Source organism: Lissotriton helveticus, chromosome 3_1, assembly GCF_964261635.1.
Source record: "Lissotriton helveticus chromosome 3_1, aLisHel1.1, whole genome shotgun sequence".
In the NCBI taxonomy this organism is placed as follows: domain Eukaryota; kingdom Metazoa; phylum Chordata; class Amphibia; order Caudata; family Salamandridae; genus Lissotriton; species Lissotriton helveticus.
Window position 1 is genome coordinate 1,691,066,126 of NC_136061.1, and position 18,516 is coordinate 1,691,084,641.

Consider the following 18,516-nt stretch of genomic DNA (forward strand, 5'->3'; position numbering starts at 1 on the left):
GCTCACTGCACCATCCCAGTTCAGAACCTGGCTACATGCAAATTAGTCTGTCCCTGGCCCAGTGCATCATGGGAACAGGGCAGACCAAACTACCAAGCCAATTCTTTACTGGAAAGGAAACAAGCTTCCGGGGACCGGTTTCTGGCATTGCAGCCGTCTTCGGCCCGGCTTGCTTGAATCCTAATGGTGCAGTGAGCAAGGGACTCACATCTGAGCATACCCTGCCACTCCTATAGTGGCCAAAACGATTCAGAAAAGGGGGTGGTGATGGACAGAGCATCTGAGTTAAACAGAACATTCATACCCAGTCAAAAGATCAGGGCTTGATCCATCACCGTTTTTTAGCTCACTGCACCATCCCAGTTAAGAACCTGGCTACATGCAAATTAGTCTGTCCCTGGCCGAGTGCATCATGGGAACAGGGCAGACCAAACTACCAAGCCAATTCTTTACTGGAAAGGAAACAAGCTTCCAGGGACCGGTTTCTGGCATTGCAGCCGTCTTCGGCCCGGCTTGCTTGAATCCTAATGGTGCAGTGAGCAAGGGACTCACAACTGAGCATAACCTGCCACTCCTATAGTGGCCAAAACGATTCAGAAAAGGGGGTGGTGATGGACAGAGCATCTGAGTTAAACAGAACACTCATACCCAGTCAAAAGATCAGGGCTTGATCCATCACCGTTTTTTAGCTCACTGCACCATCCCAGTTCAGAACCTGGCTACATGCAAATTAGTCTGTCCCTGGCCCAGTGCATCATGGGAACAGGGCAGACCAAACTACCAAGCCAATTCTTTACTGGAAAGGAAACAAGCTTCCGGGGACCGGTTTCTGGCATTGCAGCCGTCTTTGGCCCGGCTTGCTTGAATCCTAATGGTCCAGTGAGCAAGGGACTCACATCTGAGCATACTCTGCCACTCCTATAGTGGCCAAAACGATTCAGAAAAGGGGGTGGTGAAGGACAGAGCATCTGAGTTAAACAGAACACTCATACCCAGTCAAAAGATCAGGGCTTGATCCATCACCGTTTTTTAGCTCACTGCACCATCCCAGTTCAGAACCTGGCTACATGCAAATTAGTCTGTCCCTGGCCCAGTGCATCATGGGAACAGGGCAGACCAAACTACCAAGCCAATTCTTTACTGGAAAGGAAACAAGCTTCCGGGAACCGGTTTCTGGCATTGCAGCCGTCTCCGTCCCGGCTTGCTTGAATCCTAATGGTGAAGTGAGCAAGGGACTCACATCTGATCATACCCTGCCACTCCTATAGTGGCCAAAATGATTCAGAAAAGGGGGTGGTGATGGACAGAGCATCTGAGTTAAACAGAACACTCATACCCAGTCAAAAGATCAGGGCTTGATCCATCACTGTTTTTTATCTCACTGCACCATCCCAGTTCAGAACCTGGCTACATGCAAATTAGTCTGTCCCTGGCCCAGTGCATCATGGGAACAGGGCAGACCAAACTACCAAGCCAATTCTTTACTGGAAAGGAAACAAGCTTCCAGACCATTTGTTGTTGATTTTAGGACTCTGGGCACTTTACCACTGCTGATCAGTGCTAAAGTGCACATGCTCTCTGTGCAAATTGTTATTATGATTAGTTCTCTCTGATTGGCATATTTGATTTACTGGTCAGCCCCTAGTAAAGTGCACTGAGTGTGCCGGGCAGGTAAATCAAATACTACTAGCGGCCCTGGAGCACTGATTGTGCCACCCACATGAGTAGTTCTGAAAGGGTAACCCAGACCTGTCACTGCAGCATCTGTGTGCATTTGTTAACTGCCATGTCAACTTGGCAAGTGCACCCATTTGCCAGGCCCTAACCTTCCCTTTTCTTACATGTCAAGGTAGGCCCAAGGAACCTCTGTGGGCAGGGTGCAGTGTATGTGAAAGGTAGGACATGTACCGGTGTGTGTGACATGTCCTCATAGTGAAATACATCCAATTTCGTTTTTCACTATTGAAAGGCTATCTTGCCCCATAGGATAGAATGGGGAATGCTTTGTAACATTTTACAAGCATATCTTCCCATAGGGATAAGATTGAAAATTAAAGTTTAGGCTTTCTGAAGTCAGAATTTAATACCACATATTTTACTAAAGATGGTTTTTAAATAGTGTGTTTGGAATTGCCACTTTTAGAAAGTAGGCATTTTCTTGTTTAACCATTCTGTGTGCCTCTGCCTGTTTGTGTATTGACTGTCTGGTTTTGGAGTGACAGGGGCTGGGGAGCTGCATTCTCTCCGACAGCCACAGGGGGTGATGTGCATCCTGTCTTTCCTGAATTAGTCAGCACTAGGTTTGAATAGGCCTGATCTGCATTTGGAGTGGTGAGAAGAATAGCACCTGTACCTAAATATGGCTGTGCCTGCCTTCCACAATACTGGCTCCGCCTCCCTGTGGTGTGTCTGGAGCCAAGGCTCACACTGACAATGGATGTTGTTGTGCACTTGCAGAGTGCCCCCCAGAACTGGTTTGAACTGGGCTCAGAGCTTTATGCACAAAGAGAACAAAGACATTTTGGGGTATGAGTATCTAACCCCAAACCCCTAAACTTTAGACTACTTCTGAAATATAGAGGAACCTTTGCCAAGGAGAAGTACTGGATGAACTGAGGAGAAGTACTGCTCTTGCTGTGTGTCTGGGGTTGGCCTCCAGTTGCTGTTTCAGCCGAGGAAAGGAGATGAACTTTGCTGTGTCCTGTGTCCCCTGCTTGAGGAAAGTCTTCAGAGGCTTGAGTAGAGCTTGCCTTGCATTTGCGAGTGGTGGAGAGAGGGGGCTGGGCCTCCGACCAGCTTTCAGGAATTCCACTGTGTAGGACTTATATGAGGTAGCGGGAGGGTTTCTTGGCCGCTCAAGGCACTAACTGTGGCTGTATGTGGCCTCTGGAGGTTGTTTCTGCTGCTGGGAGTTGGAAAGCAAAGCAACAACAAGAAAATTGACGCATCGTTCTTTTTGCAACAGTTTTTCTGACGCAACGCCGTGGTGCGAGAAGAGTCTCCCTGCACTGCCGAACTGCTGCTGAAACCGACAAAGTGCCTGTCTCCACTGCAAGAATTGATGCATCGAGGGATCACTGCTGATGACATCGACGCAGTGCCAGTCGACGCCACTGCATCGTTCACCGATGCATCCCGGATTTCCATGCATCGTGCCCGTGTGGCAAGTTTTCCCCAGCGCATCACCTGAGGCTCGGAATCATCCCAAAATCGACGCATCGCTTACCACTACAGTCTGGACCCGATGCATCACTCCCCTGTGTACAGTGGAACTGTTGCATCGCATCCACAAGTGTCTCAGGAACCAAAACATCTCTTTGTTTTTCTACGCGTCTCATCGCTGCGGCTGTTTGGCTTGATTAATTTTGTCCCAAAAACAGGTACTTTGCAGGAAATTACGCATCCACCATTTTCTATGGGCTCAGTTCCTAAAACCTTTTGAAAGTCATTTTCCTTAATACTTTTATGTTGGATTTTTGTCATTTTGATCTTGTTAAACTTTAGATAAAGATACTTTATTTTTCTAAACCGTGTGGTTTTCATTTGAGGTGTTATCACTGTATTACTGTGAGTTTTGGTACAAATACTTTACACATTGCCTTTGGGATAAGCCTGTCTGCTCATGCCAAGCTACCAAGAGGGTGAGGGGGGGTTATCTAAAGTGTGTATCCCACTTTTCCTGACTAGAAGCAAGGGTCCCTATTTGGACAAAGGTACCTACCTATGCCAACTAGAGACCCCCATTTCTAACTCCTGCCATCTAGCACATTGATAGAACCCTGTAACATCAGGTTTTTTCAATGACTTATCCATGTAGAAACTATGCTCCAGAAGATCTGTGAGGGGCACACTTTTTCTATGAGTAATATCGGGTTTATCAGGTAATACAAGTCCCAATATGGTAAGGCGTTCTTGGTTATCTTTTTTCTGGACCTTATTAGCTGCCTCTCTCAACACTTTCTCAGAGTATACCTTTTCCCTGAGTAACTCCATTTCTGCTTCATTGTAATCATTGGGCAGCAAACAATTGAGCTTTACTCACAATAATTCCCCATAGGGGATGCTGTTGACTAATCTACGTGGTTGCTGACTCTGAGCATGTAGTGTGACTGTTCTTTGAATGGGTTTTCCATATCGTATAGTGCATAATTTGCTATTTCTGACAAATACCAGTAGATCAAGGAGTGATACTTCTGGTCTGCTAATGTGGCTGGTGAATCTCAAACTCAGCACATTGTCATTAAAGATGGAAATGCATGTTTCTGATTCTGCCTGATTACCCACCCAGACAATAAAAAGATCATCAATATATCTGACCCATAGGGCCATCTTGTCCACTAACTGCTTATTGGGTTCCCTCCAGGGCATGTGCTTATCCCACCAGCCTCTGAAAAGATTTGTATAACTGTGGGCGAAGCACATGCCCAAGCAAGTTGTTATACCATAAGATTGTTTATTTATCTGTGTTTGCGTTTGTTCGTGTGTGTTTGTGGACTTGGCCCCTTTCCTTTCTACAGGGTCAGCCCCAAATCTTCTGCCTGCTTTCTGTTTCTAAACCAGTATGTGTTGGCTTTTAGGAGTCTGCACACTTTACCATTATTAAACAGTGATAACATGCTTGTGATCTCTACTCTAAACATGGTAAAATTGGCTTATACCCAATTGGCACACTTAATTTACTTGTAAATCCCTAGTAAAGTGGTACTACATATACCAAGGGACTGTAAATTCAATACTATCAGTGCATCGGCAGCATTCATTGTGCCACCCACTTATGTAGCCTGACATCTCAGTGGGGTGGAAAACTCTACCTGGTTCCCCCACTTCAAAGTGGGCAGCAGGTATAAATATTGAAACCTTAGACCCAGCTCTTAATTACACAACATATCCTAACCTGGCCCTCACATCGCCCCTGTTGCATACTGCATCTTTGACACAGGGCTTCACATACCTTTGCAAACAGGATTTAAGGTACTTTTGTTCAACAGGCCTACCTGGATCCCTAAAGCCGGGCCGCTCTCTATCGCAGTTGGTCTGAACTTTGTCCCTGTCCGGCCACACCAGATAACTAAAGCTAGCCCTTTATGACCACAATTTTCCTCTTCAAAAATCCTCCAAGATACATTTCAGGTAATTGAGGAGTTTGCGATAGAAGAAACCTAATGAGTTCAGGAATTTGTGACAAATTTTGAATTCAAATTTGGGAACTAAGCATTGTTTGTTCTGGATTTCCATGAGGATGCAATATTAGACCATGAATGCTTATTACATTTCTGTTCTGGTTTTGTCAGAAAAATGACAAATGCATTTCGTTATCTCTGAAACTCTCATAACCCCTTGATGAAAAGCTTCCCACTTGTAGATACTTTCTTAAACACAATACTATTTGTCTTATAAAATATTAATTATCAAAAAAATTAATGTTTGTTCATTATTTAACCAGAGAATTTCCTTGGGATATAATAACAATTATAACATAGTGGTAATCTTCATTATCAACTTATGTCATTCATTCTTTCTTCCTTGCTCCATCTCACCCCCACCCCCATCTCGTTTCTTGCTTTAACTATAGACAGGCACTGAATGTTTTACTCTTCTTATTTACTGTTCAGGCAGGGTGCCAGAATGTGCAAAATTGAGAATAAATGCGATAACCAAGGTCAATATACTGTAGTTGTTGTGCCATCAAGTGTGGAATCAAAGCACAAGATGTTATCAACTCTCAAAATAAATAATGGTTGATGGCAACAAAATGAATGAACATGATTACCATTACTAGAAATATGATAATCTTAGATTAATGTTATCCAAATATCAGTTTTTATGATAGCATAACACTATCATATACGTTTTGTTACATAACTCTATTACGTATTTACGTCTGTTATTTGGGGTGTTTAAAAAAGCAATTGCCTATTTCAAAACAGAAATGGAGTATTTACTGACATCATTATTGGATCTTTAACATCTCATAGATGGGAAATTTAACTAGACACTTATGTTTGAATTGCTCCTTTTGAGATTGGATTGCAGAAACCCGCACGCCTCAGAGGAGGGTAAGGGAGTGCGGTTCATTTTTATACATTAAGCCTTTTACAGAGTTATAAAACTGTACAGTTTTACATCACCATTATTTACAGTTTGAAACATGCAGATGTGGTGAATTTCCTAGGATCACATCGTTTTTGATTAAGTGTGAATCTGGTATACCAACTAGGGTTAGAGGGTTCCAAATTAAGCAACTCTGTTACATATAGCATCTATTCAACCTATTTATGGAAGGCAATTTAGATATGTCTTCAAACTATTAAAAATACAATCTACTTGCAAAGTGTCTGCTTTCCTTCAGTTGTGTGAAACAAGTTGTTCAAAAATGGTTATTGTAATAGCATAACAATTGTATCTCTTTTTTCCATACACTATACCTGTATTTTTGCAAGAAAACTTTGTCTTTTCATCACACTGGCGTAGTGTTCCATTACAGCCTCTTTCATCACTCCCATCTTCACAGTCCTTTTCACCATCACAGTGCCATGGCTCAGGGATACAATTGCCATCTGGGTGGCATTGGAATTCTTTCCCATCACACCCTCCACGAACGGGCTTATCTTTAATAGATTTGAAAAGACAAAAATATTGTTTTTAAAATACTTTTTTTCACATATATTAAAAGTTTCAATATTTTCTTGGATTGTGTGTAGCTAAAATATGTCACAAGTCTCTACAAATAATAAAGGTTACATTTTTCTATGGAATGTTCTTATATGAACCTAATTGCCTTTCTGTTCATTTCATGGAAAGAATGTGATCAATATGAACGGTCAATAGTTCTCCAAATATGATTGAATTTTATTCGAATAAGGCAGTAACAGGAAGAAATGTCCGAGGGGAACCCATTAGCATTTTAACATATTTAAAAATAAAGGGGCATAATAACAAGAAACTGACGTATCTGCATAGATGTGTCAGTTTTCTTTCGCCAGCGCCAAATGTCCTTGTGCTACCATCGATGACCTGTATTTACAATACAGTGCTCCCTGGCACAAGGATTAAAAGAGGCGTAAGAAATGCTGACGCATCTGTTGGCCCAAAAGTGATGCATTGCCGTAGTTGCTCATGAAAGTGACGCAACTCTAGCAATGTGTCACAACAGACAGGTGAGTCCTATTCAAAAAGCCCTGCATCAGTCCTTACACCTGGTATGAGCAGGCGTATCGATTTTGGCGCAGTGAGGGCATAGAGTGATGCAGTGAAATGTTTAAAATTTTACTACATCAGTTCCACATGCCTTTTTGAGTGAGAACGCCCACCCTGCATACATTATACCTTACACAGATATAATGTGATACAGGGCTTTACAACGTGACGCATCTCCCTGGACGCGTCACGGTGTAAATTGGCTGTATTGTTTGCACCACCAATGCATCAAAAAAAGTGACACAATGTTTTTTCAGCTAATGTTTCTTAATTAAACTTTCAAATTTTGTGAGAAAGAACACGTCCTTATTTCTTTCAATCTTTACCCTCAATTCCCATTGTAACCGCTTCATGTGATACTGCGATACCTTTATGAACAAGGTTTCCAAAGTTATCTTCAGAACTCCTTATAAAATTCCCATCACCAATGCTACAGAAAGTACTAACATGCTCACAGATGGCTGATACTTATATATTACCCATTACTACACTCAACCTCACTCTTGTATTTTCAATTCAATATCTTTTACAATTTCGTGTCACAGATGGAACATTGTATACATTTGTTTATTTTGATAATCTGTTTCCATTAATACCATTATAATACATTGGATTCTACATTCCCTGTGTAAATGGCCATCTCCAAATTATTTAAAATCGTGACTTGGGACACACCCATTCACCGATTATAAAGAAAAAACATCAGAGCTCAACTGTTATAAGTTTTTAGAGCTGAGTTCTGACATCACAAAGCCTGCTGCCAGAGCCAGCAGACAAGGTGCTAAGCAGGGTAGGTCACGGTATGGCTGTTTAAAGCAACAAAACTAAAACACTGCTTTTCTTTTTTCTGCTTTATTTTGTTAGTTTATAGTGATGAGCATAAAGAACATGTTTAATGTTTGCACTCCTTAGATAATTATAGAAAAGTTGTAGTCTTTGTGCATGTTTCATCACATTCTGAGCTACTGCAGCTCTTTTAAATGATCTATTTCTATTCTTCATGTTTGTGAACATCCTCTCTCTTTTCTATGAAAGTGCTATGTACCAAGGTTTTAAGTGGTTTGTGGGAAAGGTAATGGTGTGACTATGTATTATAGGGAATAAAGTACCCTCTGCCATACATGATAAGGATATTGCAAATCACCTTGGAGTTCCAAAATCTTATTAAAAGAACTTCGACTTATTCCTCTAATTGGTTATGGAGCAAAGAGCTGGGGAGCCTGCATGGCGGATATATTGGATGTCGTTAATTTAAAAAAATGCTAATTTGTATAAGTGAATGAGTAAAAGGTTCTTCACAGTTAACGTTTAATTTTACCTTGTGAATTCATTTTGGAAATTTACACTGTGGCTGCACCTGTCAAAATCCTTGTGAAATTTGGCAAGCCTGTGTTAGCAAAATGTAAAGAAGTTTTGGTAGGCAAAATATATTTTCACATTCAATTTCCTCAGGACTTTGTCTTTTTAAGATTAACATAAAATGAGTGGGTTTTCTGATGAATGGTTTGTTCTAATTCACATTGTTATCCGCATAAATATGTTGGGAGCTTGTGCACTGAATAGTGATTGAAATCTGATACTGCAAGCCCAAATATGCTGTCTAAATATGGAGGCATGTAATCTTGCAGAAGCCCTGTCAACAAAATGATGTAACATTCTTTGGAACATGCTCCCCACCTACTGTGGGTGGGAGCAAGAGGTGAGTGGATGGAAAATACATGGTGGTGAAGCAGTCAACTGCTGAAAAACAAGATTTTATTTTATCTGAAGCAAACTCCCTTTCTTCCAATCAGTAATCACAATTCACAATTGAAAGGGCTGCTGTGAGTATAAGGTAGATAGTAATGGACCTCAGCTTGTTAAAGCTTGCCCAAGATGAGAAGAATGCACTTCATCAATTACCTGTGTGATGAAGGTTAAGAAATCACAACATTAAGCAACAGTGGGTGTCATCAACTTAAGTACATTGAGACTCTATCTAAATACTGCGGTAAATCTAAAATTGAGAACTATTAGTATTTCCATCCGATTTCGATTTCATATTTCAAGTAGGGGGTATATTGAGCTTGCACCTGGAGTTCTGTCCATGCAAATTCCTCCATCTTGGTGACACATATTCATGTGTCACCAATCACATGAATATGTGTCACCAATTATGTTCAGTATTGAGGATTTATGGTCATAAAGTCTTTGTGCCACATGTTAGCCCCCATCCTCTGCGTGGCAACGTGTAATTGTGTGGTTATCACTGCCTGGGTCATATTGTTTTTGTGTGGTAACATATTTTCCCCCAAGGCATTTCTTGCTTCTGATTTTATCAGGTAAATTCGAATGAGGAGCTGAGTGTGAACACTTTTTCAATCTGACATTTTAATGAATGGTGCAAACATACATGAATAAGAGAGCTGAGATTAATATATTTTTCCTAGGCAACAACCTACTACCAACCAACGCCTGCAGCATTTATTAAGAAATACAGACTCCTTCATCATTGTTTCAGAAACAAGGCAAGCCTTCTCACACATATGAGAGCTAATGGCTAAGCCAATGTCTTTTACCAATGTTGCAGAGCAGTGTGACTGCTGTGCAGCATGGGTAAAAGGTATTAAAATGTGCTATAAACGTTACTTTAAAAAAACAATGAGCCATGTTTCACAGCATCCACAATGCTCTACAAAAGGGGTAAAAGACATTGGCAAAGCCAACAGCTCTCACATAGGTGAGACCAATTGGCTTTGCCATTGCTTGTTTTAATGTTTTAGCTCTTTTGTGTTGCTGGTAGCCAGCTAGTTTTGCGCTGGCTTTGAGTACCTCTTCAGTACCCGACTTTGCAGTGAAGTGGCTCATACCCTTGGGCAGTACACTTTTATGTCAGTAAGTAATGACTTGTTGTTATTCATTTTTGACAGTGTTGCTGGGGTCATCATCCATTTAAGATAGTAGTCTCAGCATATAGGATATTTTAGGAAGGCAGCAATCTTTACAAAATGAGGCAATGCTGGTTTTAATTTTGTCATTTCCTTGTTTAAAGTAACTCTTTCTACATATTGACTCTATAATATGTATAATTCTGAAATGTCTACATAATCCACAGTGATTTTTTTTATTACAGATGGGTTCTAATTTCAGCAAAGAATGTAATGAGAAAATGATGCACCCAGTCATTTACAATACAACTATGTGCTCAACATGCACAATCACCGTCTTTCAAACTGGTGACTGAAAGTACAAAAACACTTTGTGTACTGGGAGTAAAGAGTAAAGCCCTGTTAACCTATGAGGCGTAGAGATAGGGTAGAGTAATGCGCACTAACAACTCCCATTTCCATCTTTGAAAGCTACAGTCTACACATAGCACTGGTGCCGCTCAAAAAATTCAAGGGGTACAGGTACATTAAAAATAAGTTTAGGTGATGGAGAAAACGGAGGATTGAACAGCTGAGAGAGTGGCGGAAGAATGGAGATTTATATTAAAATATGAACAGAGCAGCCATGGAAAGCAATATAGTGAAACATTGACATCTGTGGGGCAGTGCAAGATGGACAAGAGTGTTTGGTGACCACTTCACTGAAAGATCTAACCTATTTTGTTTGTATACTAGTACTTGTAGTCCACGATTTATACTGGAACATCCAAACTACAAGTGTCAGAATATATATAGAAAAATTAGAGTGGATGAGCTACTTAAATTTGGACCTGAGAAAAGTTGAAATCTCTGCCTTTCCCCACATAAATAGTATCATAAAAATTTAGATGAAAGTGTTCTGAAATGCCATTTGAAAAGTTGCAACCTCAACTTGTGGAAACGTGGAGTGTTATTTGGGGTGGGTAGTAGCTATAATTTGTAAATAAAGAGGATTGTAATAGACAAAATATCACCAAAATGACAAAATTCCAAAAAGGTTAACCAGAGACATGATTTTTTAACATTTAAAAAAATAATCGCTCCAAAGCACCAACCGAGGGCAATTGGTTGTGCTCGGCCAAGGCAAGTGTAATTTTTCAGGTTGATCATAATGGAGCACGAGTCAGAAACAAGAGCCAGGTTTATTTCTGTGGCAGAGCTACCTCTTCAACCTCGAAAACCTTCTGAGGAAGCAGCCAGTCTGCTGGAATCAATAGAAGGAGGTTCAGCATTGTCGGAGTCCCGCATCGAGATGGAGCCACTGCAAAGCTGTTAACTTAATTGGGAATAGCCCTGGTGGGGAAAGTTGACGTTTCCACATCCAGGAGGTCTTCACTGTCTATCAGGTCTTCTTCAGCGGTGGTGTCAAGGAATATGCGGGATGGAATTAAAGCAGTTTAAGCATTGGCGGATTCTGATATAGAGTGGAGAATGTATCGGAAGCAACTTTGATGTCAGGCCCACCAGTGAGGTACCATCAGTGGGTCATTTGGCAGGTTGGTCTCAGTCTCTCAATAGTTCTCCAAGCAAAATATTTGCAGAAAATTTCTAAGTCCCAGCATTTAAGGCTAGCGCAGGGGGACTACCTTAACTTATACTAACTTAAACAGAAGCCATCAGCAGGTTCCAGGGAAGGTCCAATTAAAACTGATCAGCTTGGATCTTTCAGGAAAGTGAGCTTCTTGTCCCTCTGGCATAACAGGAGGTCAGCCAGCTGAATCTTGGAACCCACTTATTTTTACTGGGTACAAATGGGAGCAGGTCCAGCGCTAAACGTTCTCCTTACAGGTCTTAAACACAAGTGCAGTCCTTCATCTGTCTTATACAGGTCCAGTAGTCTTTTCAAGAAGGTATCCAGGGATGCCACTATTATGCTCAGTGCCAGACTGTGGTTCGAGGGCATTACTTTGCCAAGATCTAAACCACATCTGGGTAGCTCTCCTCTTCCAAATTGGTTTGGGTGAACCTGACTGAAAGGACAAAAGAGAGGCTGGCCCATATGTAAGTTACATCTGCCAGTGAGAGGAAACATCCTTAGAAGCTCTGAAAGGGGTCGGTTAAGCTCACATTCCAGGTTGAAACTCAAATTGTGGACTGAAGAGACCAGATTTGAACAAACAACAAGTTTTTTTTGCATAGGGAGTTTTCCCTACTGATTAGTCTTGTCAGCGATAGACAATGCCTCAAATTTGGAAGGGCTTATCTTCAGGTAGCTTTGACTCACCCGATCAGTCACTACTACAACGCAATCCCAGTTTGGGAATGCATGCGTAATTTTCCAATGTAATAATACTTTGTGTATCATCAGTATATAAATATGCAGGTGCATTAAATTGTCTTAGGAGATTAGAAGAGAGTGGTCACACACAGTAAAACGCTGGTGGTCAAGGGAGACCACTGTCAAATATCCCAGAGCAGATGGGTGGGAAAAAAATGCAAAGGAGCCCATTTTAGTGCTTAGTTCTGTTGGTAAAAACAAGTCTGTACAATCCAATGTGTTTTATGCTTAGCTGTCAAAACTGAAATTGCTTAAGCAAGAATGGAGGTCCATCACATTGAATGCCACAGATAGGTCCAGAAGTATTCTTACTCCTGCATGAGGACGATCATTTTGCCCTGGGAGTTTTCTAGCCTTTTTAAGGGTAGTTTATCTTTTTTTAGATTATCCGGATTCAATAAGAATTTAGAATTAACAAAGTTTATTTCAATTGGTGAAATTTGGTTCAAGGTTTTATCAAGGATTTTGGTAAAATTATCTTGCTTGACTTTTACATTTGAGTTATTCATGGGTTTAGATTCTTCATTGGCAGCAAACGAGTGAACGAAGATTCTAGGGGTTACTTTTTTCCAGTTGTGTTTCAGTTTAGTAACTTTCTGTAGACATGATGTAGTTTCGTTCTTGTAGCTGATGTACAATTTTATTAAATGATGGTCTGACAAAAGAAGCTTCTTAAAGAAAGGAACGTGATCCTACGTGAGTATGTGATGGCATGGTCAAGTGCATGGCCTGGTCTGTGGATGGGTGCATTCACTATCTAAGGGAGACCCAATGTAGACAAAAATGTGAAAATGTTGGTGTGGTATTTATAAATCTGGATACAACCAATCTTGCAGTTGTTTGTAATTTTACAGAACAATGCATCAGATCCTTAGAATGAAGAGCATGGTATGCAGGAGTGCTCAATTAATTATGGTAATTCAGACCCAACTCTTTTATGAGGGCGGGCGCATCTAATCAATATATAGTTCTCAGGAACTTCAACTTCAATAGAGGAGTTATATTCAGCAGTGATCAGGTTTTAGCTCAAAATAGTAGCTCTAAAGGTTAATTGGTGATTAGAGCATGGATTAAAGAGCAATTTTAATTACGTAACAGCCATTGTACAATTGTTCTTTGATTTGAGGAGCACACCTGGAGCAGTATGGAGAATGCCTTTATTTTTAATGATTTTCATCAGATTGGATCTAACATTCCAAACAAGGAGAAGCCTTCAATGATTGTTCTTACCATTTGCACAGCCATAACACGTGCAGTTGGGAGGCGGGGTGGGGTAGGAGGGATTTCAACAGACGATGACGAGGGAAAATAAATGATTTATTTCATTTTCCCTATTCATCGTCCGTCGGAATTTACCCCAGCCAGCCCCACTACCCCACCGTTCTTTCCTGCATGGGCTGCAGCTGCATTTACAGTATCCCAGGTTTGGCTGCTTAACATAGGGGCATATTACCAACAACTAGCGATAATTATCGCTATGTTGGTTTAGCGGGGATATTTTTATCGCCGAGCTGCGGCGATTTTTATCGCTTAGGAACCTTGCTATTATCAAGGTTTATCTCCTAAGCGATAAAAATCGGCCGGAATGCATGAATATCGCTGAAAAGTCCGCGATATTCATGCATTACCGAGCTAATGCTCTTAGCCATGTTATCCACCTACCATTGGATAGCATGGCTAAGAACTGCTCAGGGGCAGGTGTTAGCTTTTGGAGATATTCGCGCTTAGCGCGAATATCTCCAAAAGTTGGTAATAGGAGATAGCGATGTTAGCGACTGTTTCCAGTTGCTAACATCTTGGCACGCCCACTTTGCATGTCATTGGTGATAAATATCACTGACATGCCAAGTGGGGCCCAAGATGGTCGCTATCTCCTACTAGCTGTCGCTAACTGGTGTTAGCGACAGCTAGGTAATAGGGAGATCATTTTATCTCCGCTTTCTTGGCTTTTAAAGCCAAAAAAGCTGAGATAAACCCCCTTGATAATATGCCCCATAGTTTGTTCTGAGGTCAGAGAAGCGTGCTGGCGGTCAGCGGAGTTCTACTGAGCAGAAGCAGTTGATGGAGAAACATTTTCCATAACAGGTTTCCTTACTGTACCTCCAGAATGACATAAAACCTCCAGAGATGATGGAAGGAGTACATTATATTAATATAGCAAACCTGTGCAAATCTATTTAAGTTGTCTGAAAAAGGCAGTGGGATTTTATAATAAGCATACCTTAAGTATATTCCCATTTATATACTCGGCTTTTCAATCAGTAAATCAATACTGGCTACCTGTAATCTGTTTAAATATGTATTTTGAAGGCATTAAGTCTGAGAAAGGTGAGAACGATATTGTAGCATTAATTTTTAAAGTGTAAAACTGGATGTTACTTCATCATAATGCAATATATTTCTAGCTTGGTTGGAAACATTTAATGTAAGGATTGTGAGTGGGAGGTGGCAAAGGATAATGGAGGAGAATGGCAGCATAAAAAGAAATGATATCTAATAGGGGGCAAGGGTAATGATGCACCAATGAGAACATGCATCTTTTTAGGTAAACACATTAAGTAGCTGTCATAGGTTAATCAATGTTATCAGAATATCACTGAATGCATTATGGATTCAAGTTGATGCACATAAAGTCGTATAAAGTCTCAAAGCAATAGAGCTGTCTCTTGCAGACATTGATTTTACAATTACGCATTCACGTATCCCCTGGCTTCAATTTTTTTAGATACAAATGTATGGGTTTTACAACTGATGTCCAAAACGAAAATAGAAGTCATTTTCAGTTCTACAGGGACACATAAGAAAGGATGTTATTGTTTCTGTTTGAATAGACATTGAATCCTTCATGCACATTGTTCTGACAAGGTGTATATGTCTGATTTATGGCAGTCATTTTTATGGTTGTGTGTGTCTTATTGAAAATAAAATGGTTGCTGCACTATCATAGGTTAAATAACAAGGTAATATGTCCAAGTATGGTAGGGTGCCCATATTGTAAATTGAACCTCCCAAAAAGGCGTCATATTCTTTCTGCGCATAATGGTACTTTTATAATGATTGAATATGCTAGTAATGAACACACATGTAACCACGCTGGAAGTATGGGGCTGGGGGGTGCAAGGACACAGAAAGCTTGGCTGATCAAAAAAGAGAGGGCTCTCTATTAATGGACATATGTCATCTCGAGATAACATTTGAGCTTAAATTAGGAAATATTGCTTTTTTGTAATACTATTTCTGTTCAATTTCTATACACTCTGTATCATAAAAATGGAATTTTCACTATTAGGATACTTTATTATTCTCTGTGGAGGACATGTGTTACAGTTCTGCTGTAGTAGGTGACACAATGAGCAATACAGCCCATGTGTAGCATTTAATTTGCAAGCCCTGGGTACAAGGGTTTCCATATTTACAAGCAAATTAAATGTGCCAGTCAGATGTATACCATTTTTAACAAGCTTGAAAAGGAGGACACAGCCACTTTTTCTCTGGTTAGCAGGGGTAAAGTACAAAGACTCCTATGGGCAACAAAAACGAGTTCAACAATAATAAGCAGACATTCAGGGGAACACTACAGAAAAGCTGTTTGTTAGACCTGTCATCCTTTGTGTGGTCTTCTCCCCACACTTTTGTCTGCTTTCCTCCACTTTTTGCTATATCTTTTTGTTTACCACTGTTGAACAGTGCTATGGTGCACCCATAGTTAAAGCCATTCATAGAAGAAGCTGTGACTCCTTACTCCGGTGGACCATTGAATCCCTTTTGGCCATCGTAACCATTTTCAGTTTGATATACCTTTGTGGCTCTCCTGATGAAGGCACGCCCAGTGCCGAAACGCGCGTTGAGAACTCTGAGAATTGTTACCATCTAGCCACAACATATCAATCGCCTAGTTTTTATAATCTTTTTATAAATCTCCTTAAAATAATTTTCATGTGTATTTGTTGTTCTATGTACCTGTTTATGTCTATATTGTTTTGGACAAAGTGTCTAGCGATCGTAACTTATGGTAAATACGTTATATTTGATGTATATGCACTTGTATGTAAATGTTTAGAATTTTTGCCTTTCCATGTCTCATTTTTAAGATAAATTTCAATAAAAAAAGAATTTATATGTTTTAAATAGTTGTTGATTTATTGCACTGAGTTTGGGTTATCCCCCACATCATGTTAAAAATAAATTAATGTAATGTCATTAGTGTTTACTGCCTAGGAAAGTTTTTCTCTTTGCTATAAGGTGTTGCCGCCAGGAGCAGACGAATACCTGGTTCTCACAGCATTGGTCCTCGAGTCTGTGTAGTAGGCTCTGGTGTGATGTGGGCCCTTCAGTAAGCTGTGGGGGACCACCTCTGTTGCTTGGGTGACGTGCGATGCCCTATCATTGGCTTTCCCTCAGCGGTTCTGTAGTGGCGCGGGTCCAAGGGCCAGGATGTGTGCCCTGGTACTGGTTATTTAGAACTGTTTCCAAGTCCCTGGATGTCGGGAGTAGCTCAGCGCACTCTGGGATGGTAGAGATGTGGCAGTAATTGTGGTTTTGCGGCAGTACGGGATCCTCCCGCCACTACAATTAAAGGAAAGGCAGTCCTGATTAGATGCTAGGAGTGGGATGGGGGCACACTCACCGCAGCCGCTGATCACATTGAACGTGAGGCCCAGTCGTTCTGTGGACACCATGGTGCTCGTGGGAGCACACCTGCCTGAGTGTAGGTTAGGGATCTTTGGCTCACGCAGCGCCGGGAACCAGGCAGTGTTGCGGCAAACAGATCGCAGTGCGCCTCCAGCAACAGTACGCAGCGTGACTGCTCTGAAGAGTAGTCACTTCAATCACTTGGCAGTTGCAGTCCTCAGGGCAGGTTTGCTGGGCCAAGTGGTAGAGAACTGCAGCAAGATTGGTAGGGGGGACTCACTCCCTAATGATTGGACTCCAGGAGTGATTCAAGGGCTCCTAAAGCAGCTGTTCTATTAACCAAGCGCTGAGCGCCGGGGGCCCGTCTCATTTTTTGTGCAGATTCTAGTGGGTTGTGGAGTGCGGGCCTGGCGCACGGATAGCTTGCGTCGCCGTTCCGCCAGCCCTCCTTTGACACCGCTGCAGTGGTGCAGTTACTTGGGCTGAAGTCTGTGTTCTCCTCAGCGTTCACCTCCCCACAGGCAGCGATGTTCTGGCGGCTATGATGTATGGCTGATCCTGGGCCCCGGGTAGATGACAGCGGCCTGCGAGGGCAGCGGGATGGCGGCGGTGAGGAGGAGTGTTTTTTGCAGGAGCGTGGGACCCCTCTATAACCGCTGGTTGGTGGGAAGGCAGACCATATTGAGAATTAGGGACGGGAAGTCCACTCACTCACCGCCACTGTCGTTAGAGCTGAGCTCACTATGCGCCCCAGTTGTGAGGCCTAGGCACCTCGTGGGTGCCACAGCGCTTGCGTGAGCAAGTCGACCAGGTCGCAGTTCCAGGCTGCAGAATCCAGCACAGCACCATTCTTCCACTGATTATAAAGCAGCGGTCAGCGACGTGCTGCTAGCGTGAAACTTTCGGTATCGCTGCACAGGTGTGTGGACACTTCATTACTGCAGGCATTCGGCTGTAGTGAGCATCTGGACAGGATTGTTGGGTGGATTCATGCACCGAGCAGCAGGAGCCTCACTCAAGTGCAGTCATCTTGCTAGTGTGCCACCTAGCACCCCCCTTTAGTGGTTAAAGTTGGATTTGACATTGCAATTTTAGAAATTCCACTTTTAGAAAGTGGAGATTTCTCTGTTTTAAAATTTGCTCTGTGTACCTGAAGCCTGTCATCAATACACGACTGGGCGACATCTACTCTCTAGATAGCCATAGACACATGAAGGTGAGGCTAATCTGCATTCTGAGAACGCATCTGTCTTCATCTGCATTCTGAGAACTCCTCTGCATTCTGATTGGTCTTCCTGGGCAAGGAGGAATGGGAGGGGCCGACACACTTCAATAGATGGTGTCCTGTCCACACACAAATCCCTGCTGGCTTGCCTCCTGTTTTCGGAAGTCTCAGGTACTCAAATGACTTCCTGCAATCCTGCTGGTGCTGCTGGTCACTGCCATCTATGAGTCCTACCTTTGCCTAAGGATCCCCCTCCAGTCATGGGCCTCAGATGTGGG

At 41.9% G+C, this 18,516-nt stretch overlaps 1 protein-coding gene across 1 annotated transcript in view; it reads right to left on the reverse strand.

Moving 5' to 3' along the window:
* Positions 1–18,516, reverse strand: part of LRP1B (LDL receptor related protein 1B) — a 3,812,342-nt gene that overhangs the window by 2,019,995 nt on the left and 1,773,831 nt on the right. Inside the window, exon 21 of the mRNA XM_078683424.1 lies at positions 6,426–6,608. Coding sequence (XP_078539550.1) covers positions 6,426–6,608 — 183 coding nt within the window. The remainder of the gene's footprint in view (positions 1–6,425; positions 6,609–18,516) is intronic.